Source organism: Fusarium oxysporum, chromosome 9 (genome assembly GCF_000149955.1).
Source record: "Fusarium oxysporum f. sp. lycopersici 4287 chromosome 9, whole genome shotgun sequence".
In the NCBI taxonomy this organism is placed as follows: Eukaryota; Fungi; Ascomycota; class Sordariomycetes; order Hypocreales; family Nectriaceae; genus Fusarium; species Fusarium oxysporum.
The window spans coordinates 1,542,119-1,568,686 of NC_030994.1; the positions used below are offsets into that span (position 1 = coordinate 1,542,119).

The window sequence follows — 26,568 nt, forward strand, 5'->3', positions numbered from 1 at the left end:
ATTCGGGTTGTGGGGGATTCAAGTAAAAAGCGCCCACCTCAACCGCAGGTCAATTCAGGCATTATTCAGCCACAATGCCACATGAACCCCTACTTGCAAGGCTGAGAGTCGTCCCTGAAACCAATGACGCGCTCTTCTCCATACCAGTACTGGCTCTAAGAATAATCCCTGTAGCCAAATTTACAACCATCTTCATGACTGTATGCCGCGCCATCCTCTTGTCTAATATCAGTCCTTGTATTTCAATTTTCGTATCCAGCTCGTCATCACTGGTCAGCTCGAGTCAGTGCCTCAGCAGGGCCGGCGACTTGAACTTCTTTCAACCAATCCTCCACAAGCAATTGGAAAGCGCCTCGTCAGCCACTGGAGATTGGGCTTGAGTTTCACTTTAAGCATTATCATACCGAGTATTCGTAATTCTTAAACATTACGATCCTAAAAGCGGCTCCAATGAGCAAGCCTCTGCTCAGGATCCCTTACACGGACCTCCCCCTGCCTTCAGTAATTGCACCAGCTTCGGCCTCAACACTCCCTGGAGCTATCGCCGCTCTCCATCGCTTCTTTGTTGCGCCCTCTCCGGGCGACTTACCTGCATCCGCTGTTGTTCTCACCGGTGCAGGCCTTTCAGTCGCTTCGGGTTTAGCAGATTACCGGGGTGTCAAGGGCACTTACAAGGTCAACAAGACATATCGACCTATCTACTACCCAGAATTCCTCAAGAGTCACGAATCTCGCAAACGATACTGGGCTCGAAGCTTTCTAGGCTGGTCTAATCTCCAAAAGGCATCCCCAAACAACGGCCACTATGCTATAAGAGATCTCGCGAATATTGGTCTGATACGCAGTGTCATTACTCAAAATGTTGACTCGTTCCATCCAAGAGCTCATCCTGATCTACCAACTTTAGAATTACATGGATATTTAAGAGCTGTTGTCTGCACGAGTTGTAAAAACGAGTTCTCCAGAAATGAATTCCAGGAGAAATTGGCCACCCTCAACCCTAAATGGGCCGAGTTGCTCGAGAGGGCCCTCGAGTCAGGGGCATTAGACACCGAAGACCCAGTTGAGCGCAGGTTTAAAGGCCTAAAGGTGAACCCCGACGGCGATGTGGATCTGCCAGATGCTCCCTATACAACCTTTAGATACCCCTCTTGTCCCAAATGCTTATCCAGTCCTCCAAAGAATGCTGACGGACATCAACATGTTGTCCAGGTTGATACAGACGGTGCATGGAAGCTTCCCAGCACCGCGGGAATTCTGAAGCCTGCGGTGGTCATGTTCGGAGAAAGCATTGACAATCATATCAAACACGCTGCCGAGGAAGCCATTGACAATGCGGGAAAGCTTCTCGTTGTTGGAACCTCTCTTGCCACTTATTCAGCTTGGAGGCTTGCCAAGCGAGCTCAGGATCGGGGTATGCCCATCGCCATTATCAGCATGGGCGGAATCAGAGGCGAGGATAAGTTCTTCGCGGGTATGGATCCCAACCAAGAGGGTGAGCAGGGAGTGAGAGTTGCATTATCGACAGACGACCTCCTTCCTGCTCTTCTTTCTGCACTGCGCAACGATGTTGCGCCATCAGAAGCACCAACACAGGCTTCACTCCAAGCTTCCTTCGGAAATCGTGGTGTTTTCAAGGATATGCTCTCATGAAATTAGATTATCAGTGTATTACTACCCAATCCTGAGGATAGATTCATACGTCTAAATGAAATTACCAAGACTCCCGGGTTTTGCGTTTGTCGGTGCAGCCTTAACAGACTCTACATTCTGGGTTGAGGTTGATGAGGTTGTGCTTGCGGGCTCACTTCGCTCTGGCTTCTCTCGTTTCGACTTGCGAATTGCTTCGTCACGTTCAATCGCCTTCAACACTGCAAAGATTCGTTAGCAACTAGTAAGTGTAATGGCTGGATCCAGCTCATACTCTCTTCCCAATCGGCTTCCTTTGCAGGATCTCCAGTTCCAAGTGCCCCCTCAACGTCAACCGGCTCGCCTCGTTGGATTTTCTCGACGACTTCCCGCAAGGATGCAATTCGAGCCTCTGACTGTCGCATGTATCGATCAAAGGAATTTCGTAAAGTAATCATTTGAATCGACATGGACCCGATAAGAAGAAATATGGCAATAAAGAATGTCGCGGGATTCCATTCCTTGGACTTCTTCCTTAACTGGCGATTTTCCTTTCTCAGTGGCTTCGGTACCAAGTTTCGCCAGAATGACCTATCGACAATTGTAGCCGGGGCCGTGCTCGAGTATCGAATGCCGCATCCTGAGGTATTCGACGTCCTGAACACAAAGGAGGCCACTCGGATATAACCAGGGCGAAGTGAAAGTTGTCGAAGCGACATTTTGCGATCTTTAAATCTCGACGATTGATGTCGTTAGCTAGCGTAATTGAGACCCGAAACTTCAAAGATCTTCTACCGAGAATATGAAAGCACGGACCATCCGATCCGAGAACCGACAGTTGCCCCGGACAACCAGCTGTGTTTGCCCAATTCCGGGGCCAGGTCGCCAGGATTAACAAAGTCAACTAACTATCAATTGCGACATAGAGACCTGCAGCTTTGCGTTTTCAACTTGCATATTGTACCTGTACCTCCCTCCATATTAGGAGCTTTTGGTTTTTGACGACGGCATGGTAACGAAATTACACTCATAATCTAAATGGCTTCACTGCAGGCAAAGGCCGACGCGGCCAAGACAGCTCTAGCCTCAACATCAACATGCACGACTGCGACCGTCGTGACTCTTAAGGAACTACTGCTACCCGACATCGAGACTTCATACACAGCATCACAAGCCAATTCACGAACGGCCTCTAAGACAACGACAAACTCGAAGGCAAAACGAACCGCGGGCAGCAAAACTCAGACAGCAAAGTCTATCAGCGAGCAGCTTTCATCGAAAGACCGTGCAGCTCTGGCAACACATGTAATCAACATTTGCATCAGGTCTCTAAATGAAGCTGCGAAACCTACCACTCCTGCGACTCCGATTAAGCAACAAGCATCTCAGGGAGACTCCAAGAAAACCTCTGGTCCTCGAACGTTGCGGAGATCCCTATCCGCACCGTTATCACCGCTGCAGCCACGAACTTTGAATCGCGTAGCTACCTCGCCAAACATTGTCGCCAAAGCAGCAACACATGCGGCAACGCAGTCTACAGGATGTCTCGCTGCTGTCGAGTGCGCACGCGTGGCTTTCACCTGTCTACGATCTATTACGGGTCCAATGCAGGTGGCACAAACAGATTTCCAACTCGAGAATGGAATGTCAGCATTCATTAGCAAACTTCTGGCGCTTGGGTTTCAAGATCAGGCGTTAAAGGAGCTGAGGATTTTAAAGCGACGGCTCGATGCTGGAGTTAACAAGTCAACGAAACCGATCTCTACCGAAGGGCAAACAGCTGCTCAAGTCATTTTGGAGTTGCTCGACTATGGTGACAAGATTCCCGATAACTTGCTATCAATGGTTACAGGTTGTCAAATTCAAGTACTGCGATGGATTGCGCATTCCAAGAAACCAGCTCATATCGAGGCCGTGCTACCACTTCTCGAGGAATCTCATGTATCTTCCCCCATCAACCTCTTAGTGAGATCGGGGGCCAAAAACGCGAAGGAAACCCAAAAAGCAGCCCGACAACTAGCCTCACTATCCCAGACGCTTCTTTCACTAGCACCCAGTGTTTCTAGCAAGGAAGATGCAGTTGCGACAGAGTTGAGACTGAGTCCGTCTCCAACTTCAGCTTTCAAGCTGCAAGTGCTCTGTTTCAAGATTCAGCTTAGATGGTGGAAAATGGCTGGTCACCGTGGAAATGTTGAGGACGATATTCTTTCGCCGTTTTCTCGATGCGTTCGCGCATATACTCGACGACAGCCACCCACGAATGGACCAACATACGATTTGATTGCAGCATCCTTCCACGCGCTCATGGATCTAGTTGGGCCACATAAGTCCCAAGCCAAGGCTTCGTTCGACTCTGCCCTAACTTCCATTTACCAACTGCTTGGTGTCGCAGCTCAAACGGACCGCCAAAACGATGCAGCATGCCACTGGTTCCAGAAACTGAAGGATATACTAGTACCTGACGGGGAATCGGCTATTCGCATGTTTTCCATTTCGGCCCGCCTTCTCGCTGCACTGTTGAAACAATCCAAGCATGATACCAAGACGCAACAGCTGGTTCAAGAGGTTACAGAGAGCCTCGAAGGGAGTTTGAGTGGAAACATCACCGATCTTAATGAACTGCTAGAGAGTCTTTCACTCGCTCGACGGTCAGCTGTTGGTTTCCTCGTTAGCAACTCGAATGGTTCAGAAGTAAAGGATGACACGTTGAAGTTGATCCTGGAGCATCTGAAGACATTCATCACTAAGTTTCCACGGTTCGGCCGCCGTTGGCTAGGCGCTCCCCCCAGCAGAGACGCTTCAGCCAAATCCGTCCTCCAGTTCGACCAACGACGAGAGGTTTTGATGCTGTCGATCAATCAGATTCTCGATGGCGCGTTAGTGGTCATTAACGGCGATATCCAGGCTGACTCTATTACTTGGAAGCATATGGATGAGGTTCTCTGGGACTGCAACAAACTGATTGATGCTGTTCTCGATCCCACGATTTCAAGGGCACGAACGGAGCAGCTCAGTGGCTATTTTGCGAAAATATCCAGTCTGTATTTTGCCAGGTACAATCAAATACGCAAGGACCTCGGCAAGTCCAAACAAGTCAATAAGGAGATTCTGCAGTGTTTGAGTCGATCAATTGAGATTATTCAGGATCGGCCCATGGCCCAACAGGAGAAGGCTCATATGTCAACCAAGCTGGAGTTGTTTGCCGATCTCTGCAAGGCTGCAAACCGAAGTGAGGATGCAATCAGAACTCTCCGATCAATCTGTACCAACATGATTGAGGAGGGCGCCTTAGTCAATGTTACTACAGCACTGGATTCTCAACCTCCGAGCATTGCTTGGAGTGCTGATGATAAAGCAGAGATATTGTCCCGAACACTACGTTCAATTGCTAAGCTTGATCACTCATGGAACGACTGGGCATTCTTTCTGCCGGAGGGTGAGCGAGCTGCAGTACTCGAACACTTGATGCAAATCGTGGGAGACACTGCAGCTAGGGCAGAGCGGCTCAAACTACACGATCCATCAGTCCAGGCTCTTCTGCGAATCTACACACCCGACCGCTTCCCAATTCGGCGTCTTAGAGTTCTGCTCCAGCTGCTCTTCCAGACCATTGGTGAAGAAAACGAAATGGAGCAAATTTCCAACTTGGCTGGAGAAACAATCCAACAACTGGACAACAAAGACTATGGCGATGACGGTTCTCTGCTGCGTTATCTTCCACATCTCCGGGCATTACAGAAGTCAATGTCTGCATTGGCTGTCACTAGCGCTCCTCTCCCAGTGTTTGCCCTGAGAGAAGCCGTTGTCTCTTGGAAATCGATGACTGAATCATGCAAATCCAGAAACGATGTCTATGAGCGAATCGACAATCCTGATGGGCTTCTGACACACCTGCAATCTGCCAGCCACTTCGCCAGCCTTCGGGGTGAGAACAGTCTGCAGCTTGAGATCTTAGAGCTGTCAACACCTCTGTCCAAGATTCTGGCCGAACCGACCTATAACAACGTGATCCTTAATCATACACTTCTTGCATCACAACATCTCAATATCGGTCACTTCTCTGAGGCAAAAGAAACACTGGATGAGACAAAGAAGCTTTTGGACCAAGCCGACGGTGCCTCTCGTGGCCTGATTGCTGGGTTTCATTTGACACAAGCCGAGTATTACTCTGGCATTGGTAGCATCGATGAAGCGTGAGTTCATAACACCCAGAAAATGGAACCATTCTAACCCATTTCTAGCGATTCCTCATTGGCGGCTGCAAAGGCCATTTACAATGGATCTGCTTCATCGTGGGCATTGTCAAAATCACAAGTCAACATATCTCTAGCCCTCAGCTCGTTCCTAGACTCAGTTCTCGCGTTAAAGCGTGGTCGGATACAAGACGCGCTTACCTGCGTTAAATCAAGCGTTCGAATTCTTTCACACGATTGGTCCAAGATCGAAGCGACAGCATCCCGAGCAGCCAGCACGAGCGTTATGAACGTCTCAACAGCTAGTCTTGATAGTGTCAAGGCTGACGCCAAGCTTGGCCAGGTGATCGGTCCACGATTCTGGGCACTTGCTTTCCCCCTTTTGCGAGGTCTCCTGCACGTTTCTTCTGTCTATGCCCATCTTGGCATGTACCAGGAGACCATTTACTACGCAGAGTCGGCCCAAAAGATTGCTGAAAGCACAGGCTCATCACTCTATCGGGCACAGGTACTCGCTTGGACGGGTTCCGTCTACCACCGAGCTGGAAAGCTAACCAAGGCACTCGATTTCGGCAATGAGGCGTTCAACGAGTTACCGGAAGACATCTCAGCTTCTCGGGTACAGGTTGCTTGCCAACTTGGCGGCTTGTTTCGCGATAGCGGCGACGAAGACAAAGCTCGTGAACTACTTCAGCTTGCCGAGGAGACTGCGCAACGCCTTGGCGATCATAGAAAGGTGCTAAGCATCCAGAACGAGGTGAAGAAAACCGCTCCGGTTGCTGCCAAATCACGAGCAACAGCTGCTACACGTGCTACTCGAGCTGCCACCAGGACGACAAGGGCTAAGACTGCTGCAAATCCTGCACCACGAACCCGAAAGCAGGAGGTCATTGTCAAGGTTCAGCCATCTGCTGCAGAGGTGCTAAAGCTACCAAAAGATGCATACCAGGCTTCTCTTATGGCATCGGTCATCCTGTCACGGGCTTTAGGTTTCATCAGTCAGAAGGATTGGGCTTCTGCTTTATCAACTTTGGAGGATGCCAGAGAGTTGCCAAAGCTCTTCGGGACTCTATCTCAGGAACAAGTCGTGACTGCAATCTCTCTTATCGGTCATAGCACAGAGCAGATGATTCACGACCCTGTATTCTCCGTCATCCAAGACTCGACCATTTCGTTCCCTGCTATTGCTGCTTCTGACAAGACGAAGGCTTCGCAGGGCCAGACGCCTCCACGTAAAGGACGCGCAGGAGCCACTGAGCGAAAGAACTCCAAGGAAACCAGTGTTCCTGCATTCGCTGAAGCATTGAGACAAGCACAAGAACTACTTCTCGAAGCTCATGCTTCAACCCTGTCAACAGCTAATAGCACTATGGTTCATCGCATTTCGGCTTTGCTACAGAATACAGTCATTCTTCTGTCGGCTACGTCTACGACACAATCTAGGGTCCTTGCTGGCTCGGGGTTTGCAACTTTCTCTGTAGACTTGGCTCGTAACGTCACTTGGAAGCGCGAGCAAAGCACTCTCCAACACAAAGAGACCGCTAAACCAGGCGACATTGACTCTGCTCATAATTCAAGACGGTCTAGCCTTGGACTCACAGCAGAGATGGCCCAGTTTCAAAACAACTATATCGACATGGTACCTCACAACTGGAGTGTGATTTCCGTCTCCCTCAGCGACAACCACCATGATTTGTGTATCACTAAATTCCGGGCTGGTCACAGTCCATTTATTCTCCGACTACCTCTTGAACGTGCCAATTCTCGAGATGCTGACTCGGATATCTTTAACTTCGAGAACGGAAAGGACGAGATGATGGAGATTATTCGGCTCGCTAACGAGACGAGCCACTCTGCCAGTCGAGACTTCAGTGTCAAGGGTGCGAAAGCCGCTTGGTGGGCTGAGCGAGAGGCTTTGGATGATCGGCTTAAGGATCTTCTGAGCACTATCGAGACAACTTGGTTAGGTGGTTTCAAGGGTATCTTTTCTCAGCACGAACGCCGATCGGACCTCCTTGCACGTTTCCAGAAGAGCTTCCAACAGATACTCGACAGTAATCTGCCTTCTCGAAAACAAGGACCGAGCAAGAAGTCGGCAAAGACATCCAAAGTGGCCCTTGACCCACGAGTCCTTGACCTTTTCATCGGTTTGGGTGATCCCAGTGATCCAGACAGTGATTATGACGAGGCTCTTAATGACCTGCTCTATTTTGTTGTTGACATTCTCCAATTCCACGGAGAACGCAACGCTTATGACGAAATTGACTTTGACGCTATGGTGGTCGAGACTTATGACGCCCTGCGCGGCTACTACGACGCGGCTAAGACGGGATCTGAGCGAGCAGAAGGGGCTCACACCGTTTTGGTTCTTGACAAGGCCCTCCATGCTTTTCCCTGGGAGTCGATGCCTTGTATGGAAGGACTTGCAATTTCGCGTGTACCTTCATTGGCTTGCTTGAGGCAACTTATTACGGAATCGCAACCATCAGCGAGCGATGATAATTCTGAAGACGCACCAGAGGGCCACTACGTGTCTGCCGAGCAAGGTACCTACATCTTGAACCCCTCGAAAGACCTGGTCAGCACACAGTCTACCTTCCAGCCGATTATGAAAGGCCTCGGCAGCTGGACAGGCATTGTTAACCGCGCTCCTGAAGAAGCTGAGTTTGAAGAAGCTTTGTCAAGCTCTGAGATTCTCCTCTACTTTGGACACGGAAGCGGCGCGCAGTATATTCGAGCACGCACAATTCGTCGTCTAGAAAAATGCAGGCCAGCCACTTTCTTGATGGGCTGCAGCTCTGCGTCGCTAACAGAAGCCGGAGAGTTTGAGTCCTACGGCCCTGTGTGGAACTACATGATGGCTGGATGTCCAGCTGTGGTGGGTACACTATGGGACGTGACGGATAGGGACATTGATCGGTTCGCGGGCCGATCGTTTGAGGAATGGGGGCTGTTCCCCAAGGGCACGTTCAAGGAGAATAAGCGAGTCAAGGGCAAGAGTCGGGCCTCGAGCGAGGACGAGAGTGAGTCGGAGGAAGACGGTCAAGTAATGAACAACGTGTCACTGGCCGAGGCGGTTGGGCGGTCCAGGGAGGCGTGCAAGTTCCGGTATCTCAACGCCGCGGCGGTGGTACTGTATGGCATCCCGGTGTACATCAAGCACAGAGGGGAAGAGTGATTGAATAGGGGGCAAAGTGTTTGGTTGTTTATTCCTTTTTCAGGGTTACGAAGCATCGCGTCTCTTGCTGATACTGAATAGAGGTTAGATGGCGTAGCATAGCATGGCGTAGCAGGATAGCTTAGCATTTCCGGGAGTTTGGATAAGTGGGATCCTGGTTTGATTTTAGATTAATGAAGGGATAGTGCTTTTTGATGAACAAAATTGAGTTTATGATCCATAATTGGCCCGGCTGTTGGAACTTTCCCAAGGCTATGTTGAGTGAAAGGCCAGGGGAAGATGAGCTACATCTCTGGGTGCTACCCAAGATTGAAAGTTAGATAACTATTAACTTGCTCATTCTCTCACGATTCCACTGTTTATAGTTCGAGGTGCACATGGCCTTCTGTTCATGTGGAAGATTCATGTTGTTGATGTGACAGCATGGCCACAACCAGGAGATATCATCTACGTTTTATGCAGCGGAACATTAACAACGGTTTCACTTCTGCGACCAAGATCGGGCCATGGCCGAAACGGACCGAGGCTCAGACATATTGCAGGTTGGACGGTGTAAGTGGCTGAGGAAGATGGTTGGATCTTTAAGTGCCAGTCAACATATGCTGAGAAACCATGCTGTGATACCTTCCAGGAGATGCATAGGAGACTGACCTGAGACTCGAGAGAGTGACGTGAGTTAGTCCTGTAAATTATCCTGGAATTGGCAGGTGTTTACGTCTAATCTGAGAATGGTGAAATAACTTAGTAGACTGACTACCTTTTTGAGGCCGCGACAACCTGGGCAGCCTAGGGTAATCTATCCCAATGAAGCTCAGCGCGCAGCCCAACAGACTCATATTAATAGACACCCATAGCTACTACTAGGCATAGGCATAGGCATAAGCATATGCTATTTGATCCTTTTTCGGCATCATAAAGTGTGTTAATTTAAGTCGACTCCTTGTAGGGCTTAGGCGAGTTCGTGCGCAAGGACTCAGCGTGTTTGAGATAATGACCTAATTTCGTTGGTTTGATATCTATTCGTCGCGTCTATAAGCCCAACCCCACGCGTATTTATTATCCCACTTATCCCACATACTCAGCAGTCCGTACCGTACCGCAAAAAGGCAAAAAATACAAAACAAAGTAACAGCTAGATTGCATAGCCTGGGTGTCACTGTCCCTTCTCTGGCACACAAAACACGCAAGAGAATCTCCTGCTGATCACTAGGATGATGCAGTGCGGCGCAAACACACAGATGCTATGGCACATGCAGGTTATGCTACCTCGCCTTGGTCAGTAGCGTCTGCGACGGGCGGACCGCGTTGCTATTACGCCCGTTCAGAGTAGAAAGAGAGAATCATTTATGGAACCGGCAGCAGAGGCACCGGCCCGACGAGGATGATGCTCGCTGTGTTGTAGTGCTGCGTGCGTGTGTGCGTGAGAGCGTGAGAGCGAGCGAGCAATGTGCGTGCACCAGAAAGATGGTGAGGACCCCATGGTATGTAACTCCGCATATGTCATTGACGTCCAGGGGGTTGTAGATAGCAAAGTATCCGTAAAATGAGAGGTCATCATGTTGAGGTTCCAGACCGGATCGTCAGTCGCCTTCGCTTGTCACGATATCCATGCTCGACTGATTATATGGCGATCATACCTCTCAACCACATCGTGATGACCGACCCAGCGGGTTGAGCGAGAGTCAGTTGCTACACTACCTACAGCCCTAGGGAGATGATGATCTTGGAGGAGACGAGGAACTTTTGGGTAGGCAAGGGATCCATGTACTGAAATGTCTGTGCAGCAGGAGAGGACAACCATTTTCTGTCTCATGCCTCCAAGTTACGTTTTTCCCCTCCTGGCCCAGGTCTAAGCCTTACTAAGTACGCGTGATGGGTAGGGCTCGCGTAGATGTGATATTATATTCCAATATGCCGGCGGCTGGGCGAGTAGTTTGCCTCCCTGTAGTAAAGACAGGCGCCTCGCTTGTTGAGCCATATATGAACACGTTTACATGTTTCGATTTGCTGTAAATCATCATACCGTATAGTCAGAACAATAATGCTTCCCCTATTGAGTACATTAGGCCCACGTAGCATTATGACACCTAGTTATTTGACCGTGAAGTCTAACTTGCCTAGCACCAAACCTCTCGGAAGATGCCGTCCACGTCGAACAAGGGTCCGGGATAGTGGTTTCGAAGGACGTCGACCCTGGCCGGGGCTGGAGTGCATGCAAGATATCCCGTGGTCTGCTCAATTGGTGATTCCAAAGGCATCTAAGCCGCAGATCATCTGAGCCGCCTGTCCAATACTCCATAGTCGGTGCTTTCTTTGGCACCATGCATTGTCGTTTCTGCAGGGAAGAACCATCAAGAGGGAAATAACCGTTGAGAATACCACCGCGTCTTAATGCAGGGGAACAGAATGCTACAATACGAGACGTGATGCCCACAACACGGGTCGGTAGTCGAGCGGTTTAGACCCTGGCCGGCTCCGGCATTTCTCGACTAGTTCATGCCATCAGAGGGTTTTAGTGCACCTGCAGACCAAGATCGAGCTGAGACGGTCTCTTGTTGGGTGAACTCACGCCCTGCTTTTTGCCGCTTTTATGCTTGCATCGCCTTGATAGCCTGGGGTCTTCGACAACCAGACCAGACAAGCCAAGCCAAGACAGGTTCAAGGGTCCCCTGTCCCGCCTTAGTTCACCTGGCTAGCCCTTTGATATCCTGCCGCGCCTTGTCTCACTGAACCTTGACTTGACAGCGACAACCCAAGCCAAACCAAAGACGACAACATGAGGAAGATCGCGATGCCTTGTAGAGTTAATACAGGCGACTAGGCCACATATTAAGCCGAACGAGCCGCAATAACTACGTACGTACGTGTTCGTATCAAACTAAAATTAATAGCAGGAGAAATGCCTCTCGATCTGACCAGGAGATGCTGAGTTTTTCCCCCAGTAACATTCAAGGAAGAAGGCTTTTCATATGAACATCATAATGAGGCAGAGAGGCTTTGTAGATCTATATGTAGTAAGTTGCAGTGTCATAGTCACCGACTCAGGGCAGCTTCAAATCCATCTTCAGGAACATTGCCTAGCCTCATAGGGTCGGTACGTAGAGTATGTATAATCTGTTTTGGGATGTGCGATGTCGGGAGTAGAAAAGACCCTGGGCGGAGATTCTTTCTTGGGCAATATCTGTTGGTCCTTCCTGGTAGTTGTCCGTTGTTTCGATGCGATGTGAAGCGAGGAAGGAAGGAGATGGGCATTCGTTTATCTATATCCACGTTTCTCCGATCCAACCAATTTGTTCTATACACCATCACCATCAACATCAAGTCATGGACACTGTCAGTCAGTCAGTCAGTCAGTCAGTCAGTCAGTCAGTTCCGTTTGTATGCACGAACGGTTTACACATGACATGAACTCAAACACAACAACACTACACAGACCATCAATCAATCACATCACGTCACCCCCTACAGCTGCTACGACTGTACTAAACGTTTAGGGGACTTCCACACCCACCACCCGCCTCCACCACGCGCGTTGTCGACGGCCGACGGCTCCACCGATTCCTTGTCTCTCTCGCAGGGCAGGGCATGGTTGTGAACATGGATTACATAGCTAGCATCGCCATGGAAGGGAGACAAGAGGAGAGATGAGTCCAAAAGCGGCCCAACCCTGAACCAAAACCACCAAAGTTATCAAGTCCCAAAAGCCAGACAGACACTGCTGTTTCTCTACCCCACAGTCGCACACCCGGACCGTGCACTACAACCTATCTAACCTATCGTAATCGCTGCCATTTGATTTTCTACCACTTAAGGTCCCCACCCTTCTGTGATTCTGGGCCTTAAACCCCCAGCTTCCACGACTCAATCTCTTCCACCCAAAGACCAAGGACCCGGTTAACTTGCCTCCGATCCTCCTTCTTGCACCTCTCTCAAACACCATCGAGAGCTCAGTTCGCAGCTTTCCGAAGAGACGGATTTTCTTCCTCACGGAACGTCGACTCGCGCGGCCTGATCCGATGTCCATTGCATCACTGTTGAATCAACCTTCGTAACGTTTCTAAATTCACTTCCGCCAGTTCCTTCGCCCCAGCCGGGGCGCAGACCAGTCCCCAGCTTCCAGTGCGGGGAGCCACCGACTACATACGTACCCGTTGGTTCTCCATAAACTCCCCGGACGACTTCGGGTTACCTCAAATCTCAACGCTCTTGCGCTGCAGCGTTTTAACCTGCACAACAGCTGCTCCCGCCAACCGTTATAAAGATTTCGTTTCGCACAGCCGGGCTGCACTCGCAACCTTGAACCCCCTGCCCAATTCTGTCGTTTCGCTTCATCATCGCAACCACACCGGTCCGGTAGATTTTGTTTTCCAGCACCGGATTCTTGGCCTCGGAAGGCCCGCGTCGCAACTCTGTCTCTGGCAGAGCCATGTCCGGTCGTGCCGTTTCGAATTCTCAACATGCCCAGCAGTCCTTCGGTTCCGGTCCTCAACTCTATCGCGACGTCGCTGAATTGCACGCTGTGCCATCTCCCTCTCACGGCGCCTTAATGGATCCCTCACATTTTGACGATTTCGCGTTTGCTTACCAAGGTCTTCCTGACCAACCTTCTCTCGTTTCTCTGGCCGATCACGCCCACGCCCACGCCTCACAATCACCAACTGCATTTCCTCAGCACCAGGCGATGTCTGGACTTGCACACAACGGTTTGCCATTTGGCGCCCTCCCTGCAGGCAACCGAAGCCAGAGCATGGATGGCTCCGATGCTCCTCCAGATAGGACATCTCCCGCATCCAACGCCCTCGAAGACTCGACTACAGACGAGTTTGGATTGGCTTCCCGTAGTCGTGCAGATGCCACGGATCTGGGCGGTAAACCTAAGGAGGATAAAGCCGATGCCACACCGGCGTGGAGTGAGCTGAAGACAAAAGCTGGCAAGGAAAGAAAACGCCTCCCGCTCGCGTGCATTGCATGCCGCCGAAAGAAGATCCGCTGCTCAGGCGAGAAGCCCGCCTGCAAGCACTGTTTACGCTCTCGTATACCATGTGTGTATAAGGTCACCACTCGGAAGGCGGCGCCACGGACAGACTACATGGCCATGCTCGATAAGCGGTTGAAGCGTATGGAAGAACGCATTATCAAGGTCATTCCCAAGTCCGATCAGGAAGTAGCTTCGTCCGTGACTCGGGCCGTTGTTAAACCAGCGATACCAGGAACCGTACCTTCAAATAAGCCAACCAAAAAGCGTGGCGCCGAGGAAGCCTTTGGACCTGATCTAGAAGCGTGGGCCAAGGCGCCCTCGAAGCCCAAGATCGATGGTGATGATAGGCCCAGTAGCCTGCAAGTACAGGAAGCCGAGGAGAATAAGCTTCAGCATGAAGGCACTGAGGCACTGCCCTCCAAAGAAATTCAGGAGCATCTGGCAGAGGTGTTTTTCGACAACATCTATGGTCAATCTTACCATCTTCTCCACAAACCCAGCTACATGCGAAAGCTGAAGTGAGTTCTTTCAAGATTTAAAACATGTTTTTCTCGCTAATGGTCCACAGAAATGGGACGCTGCCCCCAGTGCTTGTCCTCACAGTGTGCGCTGTAGCTGCTCGTTTCACTTCGAGCCCTTTAGTGAATTCTTCGGGACCCGAGTTCCTACGCGGCGAAGAATGGGCGTCACACGCTCGAGATATCTGTACCAGGCGATACGAATGGCCAAATCTCACAATTTTGACCTGTCTCCTCATTTTGGGCCTTCACGAATTTGGAACATGCCAGGGTGGCCGTAGCTGGGCCTTGGGCGGTCAAGCAATTCGCATGGCCTTCGCCCTTCAGCTGCATAAAGACCTCGAGTATGACCCCTCCGGTCGTACTGGTCCTAAAAAACAGCTTAGCTTCATCGACCGAGAGATTCGACGACGTATAATGTGGGCGTGCTTTCTCATGGACCGTTTCAACTCTTCGGGGACAGATCGGCCCATGTTCATCAGAGAGGATACGATCCAGATTCCCCTGCCGGTGAAGGAGAAGTACTTCCAGTTCGATATGCCTGCTCCAACCGAGATGCTTGATGGTCAAGTTCCTCACCCAGCATCACCCAATGATGGGCAACTTGCTGATGCACGAGAGAACATGGGAGTTGCAGCATTTCTGATCCGAGCCATCGCCCTTTGGGGACGGATCATTACCTACCTTAGCCAAGGGGGAAAGGATCTGGACCCAAACCCCATGTGGGAGGACGAATCGCAATATGTGAAGCATCTCAACGATGTCGTGAATCTTGAAGCCAGTTTACCTTCGTCACTCAAGTACTCTGCTGAGAACCTCGACGTCCACAAGACAGAGAACACGGCAAGTCAATTTCTTTTCATGCATATCTGCCTGCAGCATAACATCCTTTTTGTGAGTCGAGCAGCGATGTCAGCGCGAAAGCAGCAAGGTGTTCATGATGACTTTTTCTCTGAAGCGAGTAAGAGGACTTTCAGCGCTGCGAATCAGATATCTGAGCTCCTTCGTGAAGCCGAACAATCGCGATGTTTTGTTTCGGCACCTTTTGCTGGATACTGCGCCTTTTCCTCGACAACAGTCCACATATTGGGCGTCATATCTGGAAATCCCAACATGAAGCCAACAGCGGAAGCCAATTTGACCACCAACGTCAAGTATCTTCACAAGATGAAGAAGTACTGGGGCATGTTTCACTGGATGGTGGAGAATGTGCGCACACAGTATCGAAACGCCCTGGACGCCATGAGAGCCGGTGCAAATCTGCAAGACCGTGCTGCACAATCGTCTTTCCTCCAATACGGAGACTGGTTCAACCGGTACCCGCATGGTCTCTCTGATGCCGAATTCATGGACCCTGCCACCCATAAACGGAAGGATTCGGGAGCAGATGGCGTTCTCGAAGCGAAGCCCGAGCTACAATCGGTGGAAGAATACTTCTCCACGCTTCCAACACCCCAGAGTGTCGAACATAAGGATACCATTCGCGCTGTGGGAACTAAGAGGAAGCAGAGCGCCAAGAAACAAGCTGGTTTGCCGACACAGTCCGGCCAGCATCTCGAGTCTATGCAAGGGACAGACGCAGACTCGGTCTCTGGGGCTCAAGAACGTAGGTTTTCGGGTGGGCTGGGGCTGCCATCCAACAGTTACAACCCTCTCGCAGTATCAAACGCGCAGAATCCAGCTTTCAGCACAGCTATGTCACCTATGAGTCCGGCCAACATGACGGCGTTCTCCCATCATGCTCACACCCCCACATTCTTCCCTCCTGAGTTGCTAGCCATGAACTTTGGACAGGGCGCCAATGGAAATATTGACCCGCTTGATCGTCAGCTTGTCTTTGGGGGATATTCTTTGGATGCCAGCACGGGGTTGGGTGGTGGTCAGGATATAATGAGTGGCCTTGACTGGGACGCTGTTGCTTCAGGAGCCCATCCAGATGGAGGCTTACAAGGCCGGCGGTCTACTGCTAAGGCGGGCATGAATGGGCAAGCAGCCGGTATGGCTGATGGAGCAGGACTTAGCGGACCGGAAGCATCGTCCGCATGGTTCATGCCATTCAACATGGAGCCTCCAGAGATGGGCCAAGATCCCGGCTTCAACATGGGTGGAATTGACCCATTTACGGGAGTGTTTGGAGGAGGGGGTAGTGGTTTGGCAACGCCGAATGCATTGGGTGGGCTACAGCAACAGGGTCCTTAGGAGGGACTGTGTGAGTGGTTAGCCTGGGTAACACCATATTCCCGGAGGTCTTCGCGGCCACACAAGTTCACTGGGCCCCGATATTGACGTTGGCAGTGTGGCCAAAAGACATTGTCAGCCAGGACTTGAACCTGATGTAGGCCACGATCCTTGGGTGATGTCTTATATTCTTTTTTTGTTCTTTATACTTTCCACATGGGAATCTGTACCAGAGATAAGGCTGGATTTGGTTGGGTATTGGCGAAGAGGCATATTGAAGTTTGTATGGCGAACACTGTAGGGCGTGTCATCTAACCGTGGGGGAAGGAAAATTGTGTTTTAAGTACTTGAGATACCATCATACCCGTCATGCTCATTTAGAGATGAGTTGACATTCGTTTGCCAAGAGATGAGATAGTTCGTTAAGAAATCAAAGTTTCTAAAACTGTTGTTGAAATGAATGCACCTTGCTTTTGTGATGGGATGGGCCCAACACTGCTACTTAAAAAACAGCTTAACTAGAAATACAACATGGAACGCCTGATTTTTGTTATGCTATCGCAGTGGTATCTTGATCGATCCCCCCAACACCCTTCTATTCCTCCGCTGTAGCGGTAGTAGCATTCTTCTTGCTCTTGGACCTCTTTCGCTTCTTCTTCCTCTCACCAATATCGCCTACCACATTATCCTCCTCGCCATCTTCCTTCTTGTGCTTTCTCTTCTTATCACTCGCGGGCTCGATCACGGCGCCACCAGCGTCTTCATCGGCAGAGATCAAGCGCTCGAAGCCATATGTAGGACCGTCGCGCTCATACTCCTTTCCAAAGATCTCACGACGCCACTGGCGTAGACGAGCCTTCTTACCGAGACGCTTCTTGTCTTTGCGCTTCTTCTCCTGGTCGCGGAATGTGGCAAGTTTCTTGAGACCAGCATAGTCGTTGAGGGCAGCGTCGGAGGGAGCGAGGAGAATATCGCGCGCGGTCATACCAAAAGATTGAGGGGAGGTCTCGCGGTAGCGGAAAGGAGCATGAGACGATTGCTTGAAGATGGCATGGTCGGTAAGCTCAAGTTTGGAGTCTACAAGAGCCTCAAGCTTGGCGCGCTCCTGACGAGCTTGCTTCTGGGACTCCTTGCGGGCCTTCTTGTGGTCTGTCTTGCGCTTCTTGGAGGCCCGACCATCCTCGTCCTCCTCGTCCTCCTCATCCTCCTGAGCGTCGTCTTCGACATCACTTAGGCTAATGTTTGGCTTCTTCTCATCGTCCTCGAAATCTGGAATGATATCCTTGATGTCGATATCATCATCCCATTTTGGCTTCTTGGGATGCTTGGACTTCTTCTTTTCGCCGTCTTGTTCCTCGCCCTCTGATGCTACAGCATCATCTTGTTGAGCATAGTAATCGTCACCAAATCGCTTCCTCATCTCCTCCTCCCACTTGTCATCCTCCCATGCGTCGTCGAGGAACTTGATCCAGTCCTCATCGGTGAGATCCTTGCCCGCATTGCCAGCTGTGCGCTTGATCTTACGCAGCTTTTCCTGGGCTTCATCAAGCTTGAGCTTCTTTAGACGAGCCTTCTCCTCACGCCTCTCCTTCTTCTCGGCCTCCTTGCGCTCACGTTCGAGTTCACGTTGACGCTTGCGACCAGTCTTCTCCTCACGCCTGACTGACTTGGCTGCGGCAACATCACGAGCATATGATCGAAGGAATTCGTTGCTCCGCTCTGGGTCCTCGAATCGCAAGTTGTAAGCCTGTTCGAACTGGTCGGCGCGGTCATCATCGTCCTCTCCTTCATCCGACTCGAACGCTTTCCAGTTCGAACCATCTGGGGGGACCCAGGCACGCGCGCTCATGAAATTTGATAAGAAAGTCTCAGGGTTCTTATCGGCGTTGGCAACATCAACCTCGGTGATGGCCATAGCTGCTTTCCGCGAGGGGTGTACACCATTTGAGTCCGCCTTCTCTGTCTCCTTTCGCTTCATGAAACCGCCGTCCTCGTCGTCAGAGTCTTCATTGGCGGCAGCATGCATCTCAGCCACGATTGAATTCTTGAGAACATCTTGTTCCTGGTTGTAGGTCATGGGTACATCCTCGTCGGCATCGTCGGCACCAGTGTCACCTCGCATGTACTTTTCTCGGTGGTAATCCTTCAAGTAGACTGGCTTTTCCTTCTTTTCCTTCTCGGTTGCTGTGACGGCGGGGTCATCGGGCTTGTAGAAGGTCACTTCCTTGTCGTAGACCTTGGGGTCCTTGTTTCGAATGGCTTGGAGAGTGGCAGAGATCTGGGCGTCGAGATCTTCAGTAGCAAGAAAGCCATCTTCATCTTCCTCCTCGTCAGACGAGGACGACTCGTCGTCGTCGTCATTGTCTGGCTGCTTTCCTGTATTCTTGAACTTCTCCTCTAGTCTTTGTCTCTCTTCTCGTTTCTTGTTGTGCTCGAAACGACGGGCAAAGTCCTCGTTCACCTTGAAGCCGGTCGTGGCAATAGCGGCGCCTCCATCTTCTGATTCGGAGTCGCTATCATCGAGGAGGGTGCGCTTGGTGTTTTTGGGGTCCTCGGTGGACTTCCCCATGGTGGAGATAGTTCTTGGAAGCAAGCAAGGGATTAAATAAAGAAGCAATTGATCATGCGTTGAGAGAATGAGTGTAAGAAAAGACTGCAACAAGCGGCACTATCTTTATCAACAAGACCCAATTAGAGCTTCCATGCGCTTGTCCCAACTTTTTTTTTTTCTGCCGCTTTGAAAAATTGGCGGGGAGTCGGAATATGGTGAAATATTAAACCGAAGGGTGTCCAGCTGCTTTGACATCAACCAATCAAGGGCCACTCTTTTCTTAGCTGCCTTGAGCGCTGGCAGCGGCTGCATGTGGCTTCGTCATCAGGGAAGCAAACTGACCAACCCCGGCCACTAAAGGCCTCTAGAAAAGCGCCTGGAACTGGGCCCTTCGCCGCTACGGCTGCTACCTCCTTAGATACACTCCATGCAGGTGCTTCTACAGTACCGACTCGACTGACCTCCACTACTAACCTTGCGGTAACTCTACCTTACTTACTGACGTCGCGTCTTTACCTCCTCTGCCCCAGGCAACATCCATCAAGACCATTAAACTCCCGATAATCGTTCTGTGTTTAATAACCCCCCGTTTACGCTACGTGCCCGGTTTTCTTTACAACGATATCGATCTTCCGACTTGTCTCAACCATAAAGAAACTACTTCATCCAACTTGACCTCATCTCCGAGGGATCCCGCAATCATGGCCGACTCTGCCAACGCCCCGAAGCCCAGCAGCAGCGTCAAGCTGGTGCTTCTCGGTGAAGCCGCCGTCGGAAAGGTGCGCTTGGACAATCACATGCTGCGAAAGCATCTCCTAGCATACTAATTGAGCTGATAGTCGTCTCTCGTTTTGCGCTTCGTTAACAACGACTTCCAAGAAAACAAGGAACCCACTATTGGTGGTATGTATCTTGTGCCTCCCCAGTCCTTCCATTACGTCGCTGACAGTTAGCGTCAACAGCCGCCTTCTTGACCCAAAAATGCAACCTTCCCACAAGGACAATCAAGTTTGAGATTTGGGATACCGCCGGCCAGGAGCGCTTCGCCTCACTGGCTCCAATGTACTACCGAAATGCTCAGGCCGCTCTCGTCGTTTATGATCTCACCAAACCTACATCTCTGATCAAGGCCAAGCACTGGGTTGCAGAGTTGCAGCGACAAGCATCTCCCGGCATCGTTATCGCACTGGTTGGCAACAAGCTGGATCTTACGGGTGACTCTGGCGCTGCTGCTGATGGTGAAGATGGTGAGGAAGGGGACGACTCTGGCGACGCACGCAAGGTTCCAACAGAAGAGGCTCAGGCATACGCGGAAGAGGAGGGATTACTATTCTTTGAGACCAGTGCCAAGAGCGGACATAACGTTACCGAGGTTTTCACTGCCATCGCAAACGCCATACCCGAGACGTCATTGAAGAGTGCCAGAGGAGCTGGCGCATCGAATGCTACCAGCCGGGCAGGCGAGGAGCAAAGAGTGAATCTCGGTGGTCCCAAGGATGTTGGTGCTAAGGACAGCTGTGCTTGCTAGACGGAGTCAAGTGGCGTATGGGTCGATGAGGGTGAGAGGATGAGTTGGAGGTGCACACGACAATTGATTTTGTATTGCACGTTATGCTGCCCTTTTCCTGCGAGCCGTTTGCTTGGGATTGATGCTGAGGAGAGCATGGGAGTTGACTCTGCGGTTTTTTCGTTTCTTTTCCTGTTACTACCTAGCTGAGTTTTGTTGCGGCATGTATGGACAATTAGTGGTCTTGTCTATCTCTTTCTCGTAATAACAAAACTGATGGACTGAGCATATACCACTTCCAAAAGGCTTTGGGAAAGAGTTTCTTTTGTATCAGGAACTAGGTACCTGTGTACCTCTTGTGTGCTCTAACAATATCAGTCGCTAGCCTAACCCAAACAACGACTCATTAATCGTTTTTCACTTGTTTAAGTCCTCTGCAAACTCAGTAACTATCACGTCTCTATGATTCAGAGTCAACCTTGTATCTGAGCGCTCTGTTAGTTATCAATTATTTCAGCTCACCTCACACCTCAGTACGAATTGCAATAATTACTCAACCAATCCGCAATCGAAACATTCTTTGTAATCCGGTCTTTGCACATTAGTCCACCAAATCCAGTCTTTCTCATTTGATATGTATAAGCATTCGATACTTCTTCATTTCTTACTGCTATGGTCGTACGTATTTACGACAATACTCTTATTGCTCACGTGATCACTGTCGGATTCTGCCGCCTCTACCTGTTGGGCTTGGCGTGCGTCTGTGACCCACTCTTTTTTCCACGATTTTGAACCTCATCAGAGCCCTTTAGCAGCCAGTTGCCGTTGGCCTTTGCGTCAGAAGCAAACAGGCCTGGCTTCTCTCTTTATATTAATCATTTTCTTTTCTTCACTGTTCTTTGACCGAGTTGAATTACTGCATAAGTAGCTACTTAGCTCTCTTAGTGATTCCTTAACGTCGCGCCAATCGATCACAGTGACTGTGATTCTGTTGCACCAGAACCATTAAAAAAGATCGGCCTTGCTGCATATCTGCCTGAGCATAACCTTTCCCTCCTCTGCTCTCCTCTTCTCTTTCTCCCATCATTTCTTACAACACACAACCTTCCCATGACGCTTCTTCTGCTATCTTAGGCTCTGCCCTTGGTTTTGGGGCTGCTTCGTAACAGATCAGCAACACTTCGCAATGGCATCAACAATCACAGAAGCTCAGGCGGAGCTGATTCGGTATGTTACACAGCCTGAAAGACCGCGCCAACGCGCAAGCTAATGCCCTTTCTGCAGGTCCCTTGCGCCCGACGATATTCCAATCAAGTTGCGATGCGCGATCTGCAGCAAGCTCGCGGTCAACGCCTACCGTCTTCCTTGTTGCGAACAGGCAATATGCGAATCATGTACGCGATTGGTCCTTACAAGCTCGCCCACTACATCCTCGTGCTAACACTGCGTCAAGGTCAATCCAATCTACCCGCGTCGTGTCCTGTTTGCGAACACTCACCCTTGTCCGCCGAGGATTGCAATCCCAACAAATCATTGAGAACCACAATCAGGGTCTTCCTGCGCACTGCGGAGAAGAAACGCGAGGCAAGCCGACCGAAGGAAGACAAAGACTCAGAGCCAGCGACGCCAGTTGAGGCGCCTAAACAGAATCTCCCTACAACCGAAACATCTGCGATCGAGACACCCATAGAACAGATTTCGGGGGTCGACGCACCATCATCAGTACAGGTCGATAGCGCTGACAAAGTTGATGAAGGCGCTCCTGCTCCACACGTAGTCCAGGTACTGAAATTTCCGATTCTCGTCAAGGACCTTCCACTAACATTTTTCAAGGAGAATATTACTCATCATGATGACACTCCTGCTACTGAGAGTCCTCGGCAAGTCGAGGCAGGTGATGCTCAGAGCGCACCTGCCGAGGGCAGCACAGAGGACGCACCCATCGAGCACTCTGACGAGCAGACTCTTACGACACAAAATGGTGAAGGAGGAATCAACGGCGCCGGCGAAGAAAACGAACAACAAATGGACGCCGAAAACGACGAGGACCAAGACCAAGAGAAGCCTGATTCCGAGTCAATGAATGGCAATTTTCCGAATGGCTCATTCTCTAGCTCTGGTGACTTCAACCAGATGCAGATGATGATGGCTATGCAGAACGGAATGACGCCGAACTCCTTCGGTGGCTTTCCCATGATGGGTAAGTTTGTGAAATGAATCAGCGCACACGTGGTAGTAAATACTGACATGTATGTCTATAGGTATGCCGGGCATGGGCATGGACCCAATGACGATGCAGAACATGTACATGAACGGTGGCTTTCAAGGCATGGGCATGAACGGCATGGGTGGCTTTGGAGGTGGATTTGGCCAAGGCTCCAATAATAACTGGAACGGTTCACAGTCGTGGAATTTCGACCAGAATAATTACAATCAAAATGGTCCTGGCATGGGAACTGGTGACTTTGGAGGCTTTAACTCAGGATTCCAGACAGGATACAATCAAGGTAATTATGGTCAATTCAATGACTATCGCCGCAACACTTTCGGACGTGGTCGAGGCCGTGGCCGTGGTTACTACGGAGGATATGGCCGTGGAGGTTACCAGTTCGGAGGCAACCCAAACTACCAGGATCAGACCCAAGGCCAATTCCCGCAGATTGGGCCCGGTCAGAATGGTCAGAACGGTGTCGATCAGGGTGATGGCCAGCAGCAAGTTGATGAAAGCGGTCAACCTATTCAGGGCGATAGCACTGAAGGGCCTGCTGATGCCGGACAAGCTGATGGATCCAGTGAGGCCATAGGCAATGCGGATGCCGCTACCGGTGATGCTTCCTCTACAACACGTAATACGGGGCCTGGAAACTCGGACCTTGCTCAGGGTAATGTTTCCGGTGCTGTCCGTCCAGTTGCAGCCGCTGATGTTCCTTTGAATGCGCCTACTGGGCCCAAAGCTATGAGACAGGGGCTCCCTAACACAAGTCTTCATCATCTTCGAGCACGCGGTTACCAGGTGGGAAGTGAAGTCCCTCCCTCTAAACCGACTGGAGTGAGAGATAGCCCAGCAGACCGAGGCCGATCCCGGTCCAGGAGTAGTTCTCCAACTCCAATTACTGCTGACGCTCGTGAAAAGGACAAGGATCGTGAGTCCCATCATGAGCAGAGCAAAGAGCGACCTCGCGATCATGACAAACGCGGCCGAGACCGAGACCGAGACCATGACCAAACAGGATCAGCATCTCGAACCGTCAGCAGAAGTCGTAGTCGCAGCAGGGGACATCGAAGCTCCCGTCGACGTAGGCGTCATCGCTCAGAGTCTGTTGAGGACGATGGCTATGATGACGATTCGCGACGCAAGAAGCATAGAAGCCGGCGTCACTTTCACGATGATGAAGAGTCTTCACGTTTCAAGGACAAGGATAAGGATGAAAAATATACTGACCGAAACCGTTCCGCATCACCAGCTGAATCCAAAAGATCCAGCCACCGCAGCCGTCGAGATAGAGACTCGGACAAGCGGAGGGATCGAGAAAAGGACAAAGATGACGATCGCAAAAAGTCCAGCCACCGCCCCTCGCACCGGGATAGAGACTACGACCGCGACCGGCGTCGGGAAAAGGACAGAGATCGTAGTGACAAAGACCGGAAAGATAAGGATCGCAAAGATCGACATCGGGATAGGGACCGACGCGATCGCGACCGTGACAGAGAGAGAGAGAAGGACAAAGATCGGGAGAGTGGCAGGGACCGAGACAGAGAACGGGATCGCGATCGAGGTTCGAGATATAGCAGCAGACGCGAGTCGATTGATGCTGGAGACTCGAAGCCTATCTCTGGTCCTCGCGGTCACGACACGAAAGTGAAAACCGGCTCTTCGAGTCGCACCGAGAACTCGGGCAAAGACCCTCACACGCTCGAGCGTGAGGCCCGTGATCGCGAGCGCTTGCTTAAAGAAGCGCAACGTATCGCAGGTATGGCGGGTTGGAAACGCAGCCGCGGCGATGACGGCGACGATGCAGGCTCGCGCAAAGGCCGTCGGACGGGCTCGTCAACGTCTGCTGCTGCATCACGTCGAAGCGAAGCTATCAATGGTGGCGACGAAGAAGAGAGAATGCGAAGACTCGAGGCAGAAAGGGAGGGTGATCGATGGGGTTAGAAACTCCAACGGTCTTCCAAGAAACGTGCCACCAAGTCGATAAGACAATGAAGGCCATGTTTTGATCATTTCTCATTCCACCCTAATCTCAAAGCTTCACAAGGTGGAAGCAACATTTACCCTCCTTTTTTTTCTTCACTATCAGGTGTTGGCGGTTGATGCATCATGCGGAATCAAATCTTTCATGTACGAGTAGCTAAAAAAAAGAAGGGGAAAGGGATGTTGCATTAAAATCAGAAACACTTACACGAGTTTTCATCGGGATGCCAGCTTAGGGTTCAGCTGGGCGGCGGGAAGCGAGGACCATGGGGCAAGAGACTTAAAAATAGGTTTGCAGGTTAGGGGTAGCAGGGTCTTGCTTGACAGTTTTGCAGGTATCGTGAATCCTGTCTTGAAATGAAAAGGCGCTCTTGGAGTCATTATATAAAGTCAGCGCTGAAGTGAGGTCAGTAGGTGATGAGTCTATGCATGAGTTACACGTTGAATCAACCTTGTCCGTATTGCATAAAGGCAAGCAAGGCAGTCGTCAGTATAGCTGTCACTGGGACATGATAGAAAAATTCTTGGATGCGTATGTCGGCACTGCCTTAAGAAGTCTTCCAGTATTCATTCGTCCCCTCATTCTACGTCCCTTCTACCCCGTAATGAAAAATCCACACCACTTCCTATCCTCCTCACCATGCGCAATCATCAGTTGTCATATAAAACTCGCATCAGTAAGTGTTTCGGCTATTCAGCCATGTCTATCATCCGCAACGCCATCTCATATGCCCCCGAATTATCCCAATGCTACTCCTAGCTCTTGAATTTTTCTCTTATGCGTTGAAATCAACTACTCCCTGCCTATCGAGTCTTTTCTGTGTTGAACTTGTCTAGTAGATACCCTGTGTACGATATTGGAATGTGTCATAGCTGAGACAGGTCAATACGCGGTATTTGAAACTCAGAATGAGGTTTAACTTACAGTCGAGTGTAGTAACTGCCAAATGATTTGGCAACGAGATCATCAACAAAATGCTCCGCTTCTTCGGCGCTCAGATGAAGCTGGAACCTCTGTCGAAGGGTATTCGTCACTTGAGCGATGCCCACTGCAAAGCAGGGCATCCTGGAGTCATGTCCCATCATCGCTACCAGGTCAATAATGTTGTCTGCCGAGCGACGCAAAGCTTAACACAGTATTAGCACAATTCTAACATCGTATTTCTGGTGTAACTTGCCTTGAAATGCTTGCTTGCAAAGTCTCTTGTAGTCTTCAAAATCAGGAGAAAGTGGTCCACCTAAAACATCGACATACTCATGCGTCAACTTGAATGGCGCCGCCTCAAACCCAACTGAGCCAGGCGAATTGGAAAGCATAAAGCCAAAGTCGATATGGATAATGTGGCCCTCGCTATCCACCAAGACATTGCCGTTGTGTCTGTCCTTGAGTTGGAGAACGTAAGAGATGATGCTGTATGCTGCCAGTGACTTTTTGAACGCATCAACGCCAGCCTGGAACTCTTTGCTATCAGGTTTGCCAAACGCTTTGAGAAAATGGTCTCTCAGTGTCGCAATGCGGTTACGAGGGTTCTGGCCGGACTCAACGGAGGCCAGCGTTAGACTTCGCTTCAGCGGAGTGGAAGGGACACGCTTACTCGTAATGGTTTCGATCAGACCCGACGACTTCCCCAGTTACTAGGA

At 50.5% G+C, this 26,568-nt stretch overlaps 7 protein-coding genes across 9 annotated transcripts; 5 read left to right on the top strand and 2 right to left on the bottom strand.

Annotated features, from left to right (window-relative positions):
* Nucleotides 1–83: 83 nt before the first annotated feature.
* FOXG_09388 (uncharacterized protein) lies at nucleotides 84–1,936 on the top strand. The gene has a single exon (XM_018388530.1). It carries the CDS (start codon nucleotides 451–453, stop codon nucleotides 1,651–1,653), a length of 1,203 nt encoding a protein of 400 aa, XP_018246608.1. The 5' UTR covers nucleotides 84–450; the 3' UTR covers nucleotides 1,654–1,936.
* On the bottom strand, nucleotides 205–2,406 carry FOXG_20041 (uncharacterized protein; the record flags this gene model as incomplete). Of its 2 annotated transcripts, XM_018400319.1 has the most annotated exons (3): nucleotides 745–1,644; nucleotides 1,703–1,871; nucleotides 1,925–2,348. In XM_018400319.1, the coding sequence occupies 2 exons, from the start codon at nucleotides 2,346–2,348 to the stop codon at nucleotides 1,705–1,707; spliced, it is 591 nt and encodes a 196-aa protein (XP_018246610.1). In that variant the 3' UTR covers nucleotides 745–1,644; nucleotides 1,703–1,704. The 2 variants fall into 2 exon arrangements, with proteins under 2 accessions (XP_018246609.1, XP_018246610.1); XM_018400318.1 differs by having other exon boundaries at nucleotides 205–1,871; nucleotides 1,925–2,406.
* A 106-nt stretch (nucleotides 2,407–2,512) lies between these two features.
* FOXG_09389 (separase) lies at nucleotides 2,513–9,232 on the top strand. The gene is made up of 2 exons (XM_018388531.1): nucleotides 2,513–5,822; nucleotides 5,871–9,232. The coding sequence occupies exons 1-2, from the start codon at nucleotides 2,668–2,670 to the stop codon at nucleotides 8,998–9,000; spliced, it is 6,285 nt and encodes a 2,094-aa protein (XP_018246611.1). The 5' UTR covers nucleotides 2,513–2,667; the 3' UTR covers nucleotides 9,001–9,232.
* A 3,389-nt stretch (nucleotides 9,233–12,621) lies between these two features.
* Nucleotides 12,622–19,385, top strand: FOXG_09390 (uncharacterized protein). Its single transcript, XM_018388532.1, has 2 exons — nucleotides 12,622–14,496; nucleotides 14,547–19,385. The coding sequence occupies exons 1-2, from the start codon at nucleotides 13,427–13,429 to the stop codon at nucleotides 16,693–16,695; spliced, it is 3,219 nt and encodes a 1,072-aa protein (XP_018246612.1). The 5' UTR covers nucleotides 12,622–13,426; the 3' UTR covers nucleotides 16,696–19,385.
* On the bottom strand, nucleotides 17,073–19,399 carry FOXG_09391 (uncharacterized protein). Its single transcript, XM_018388533.1, has one exon. It carries the CDS (start codon nucleotides 19,241–19,243, stop codon nucleotides 17,270–17,272), a length of 1,974 nt encoding a protein of 657 aa, XP_018246613.1. The 5' UTR covers nucleotides 19,244–19,399; the 3' UTR covers nucleotides 17,073–17,269.
* A 126-nt stretch (nucleotides 19,400–19,525) lies between these two features.
* On the top strand, nucleotides 19,526–21,290 carry FOXG_09392 (rab family, other). Its single transcript, XM_018388534.1, has 3 exons — nucleotides 19,526–20,004; nucleotides 20,065–20,128; nucleotides 20,188–21,290. Exons 1-3 carry the CDS (start codon nucleotides 19,927–19,929, stop codon nucleotides 20,751–20,753), a joined length of 708 nt encoding a protein of 235 aa, XP_018246614.1. The 5' UTR covers nucleotides 19,526–19,926; the 3' UTR covers nucleotides 20,754–21,290.
* A 238-nt stretch (nucleotides 21,291–21,528) lies between these two features.
* FOXG_09393 (uncharacterized protein) lies at nucleotides 21,529–25,370 on the top strand. Of its 2 annotated transcripts, XM_018388535.1 has the most exons (5): nucleotides 21,529–21,959; nucleotides 22,017–22,126; nucleotides 22,186–22,514; nucleotides 22,566–22,932; nucleotides 22,994–25,370. In XM_018388535.1, the coding sequence occupies exons 1-5, from the start codon at nucleotides 21,919–21,921 to the stop codon at nucleotides 24,886–24,888; spliced, it is 2,742 nt and encodes a 913-aa protein (XP_018246615.1). In that variant the 5' UTR covers nucleotides 21,529–21,918; the 3' UTR covers nucleotides 24,889–25,370. The 2 variants fall into 2 exon arrangements, with proteins under 2 accessions (XP_018246615.1, XP_018246616.1); XM_018388536.1 differs by having other exon boundaries at nucleotides 21,563–21,959; nucleotides 22,017–22,514; nucleotides 22,994–25,307.
* Nucleotides 25,371–26,568: the final 1,198 nt, after the last annotated feature.

Bases quoted from the DNA above. Each gene is read 5' to 3' on its own strand.
- FOXG_09388 (XM_018388530.1), top strand. From the start codon at position 451: ATGAGCAAGCCTCTGCTCAGGATCCCTTACACGGACCTCCCCCTGCCT.
- FOXG_09389 (XM_018388531.1), top strand. From the start codon at position 2,668: ATGGCTTCACTGCAGGCAAAGGCCGACGCGGCCAAGACAGCTCTAGCC. The intron at 5,823-5,870 runs GTGAGTTCATAA...ACCCATTTCTAG, and splicing joins ATTGGTAGCATCGATGAAGC to CGATTCCTCATTGGCGGCTG.
- FOXG_09390 (XM_018388532.1), top strand. From the start codon at position 13,427: ATGTCCGGTCGTGCCGTTTCGAATTCTCAACATGCCCAGCAGTCCTTC. The intron at 14,497-14,546 runs GTGAGTTCTTTC...AATGGTCCACAG, and splicing joins AGCTACATGCGAAAGCTGAA to AAATGGGACGCTGCCCCCAG.
- FOXG_09391 (XM_018388533.1), bottom strand. From the start codon at position 19,243: ATGGGGAAGTCCACCGAGGACCCCAAAAACACCAAGCGCACCCTCCTC.
- FOXG_09392 (XM_018388534.1), top strand. From the start codon at position 19,927: ATGGCCGACTCTGCCAACGCCCCGAAGCCCAGCAGCAGCGTCAAGCTG. The intron at 20,005-20,064 runs GTGCGCTTGGAC...TTGAGCTGATAG, and splicing joins GTGAAGCCGCCGTCGGAAAG to TCGTCTCTCGTTTTGCGCTT. The intron at 20,129-20,187 runs GTATGTATCTTG...TAGCGTCAACAG, and splicing joins CAAGGAACCCACTATTGGTG to CCGCCTTCTTGACCCAAAAA.
- FOXG_09393 (XM_018388535.1), top strand. From the start codon at position 21,919: ATGGCATCAACAATCACAGAAGCTCAGGCGGAGCTGATTCG. The intron at 21,960-22,016 runs GTATGTTACACA...CCCTTTCTGCAG, and splicing joins GCTCAGGCGGAGCTGATTCG to GTCCCTTGCGCCCGACGATA. The intron at 22,127-22,185 runs GTACGCGATTGG...CACTGCGTCAAG, and splicing joins ACAGGCAATATGCGAATCAT to GTCAATCCAATCTACCCGCG.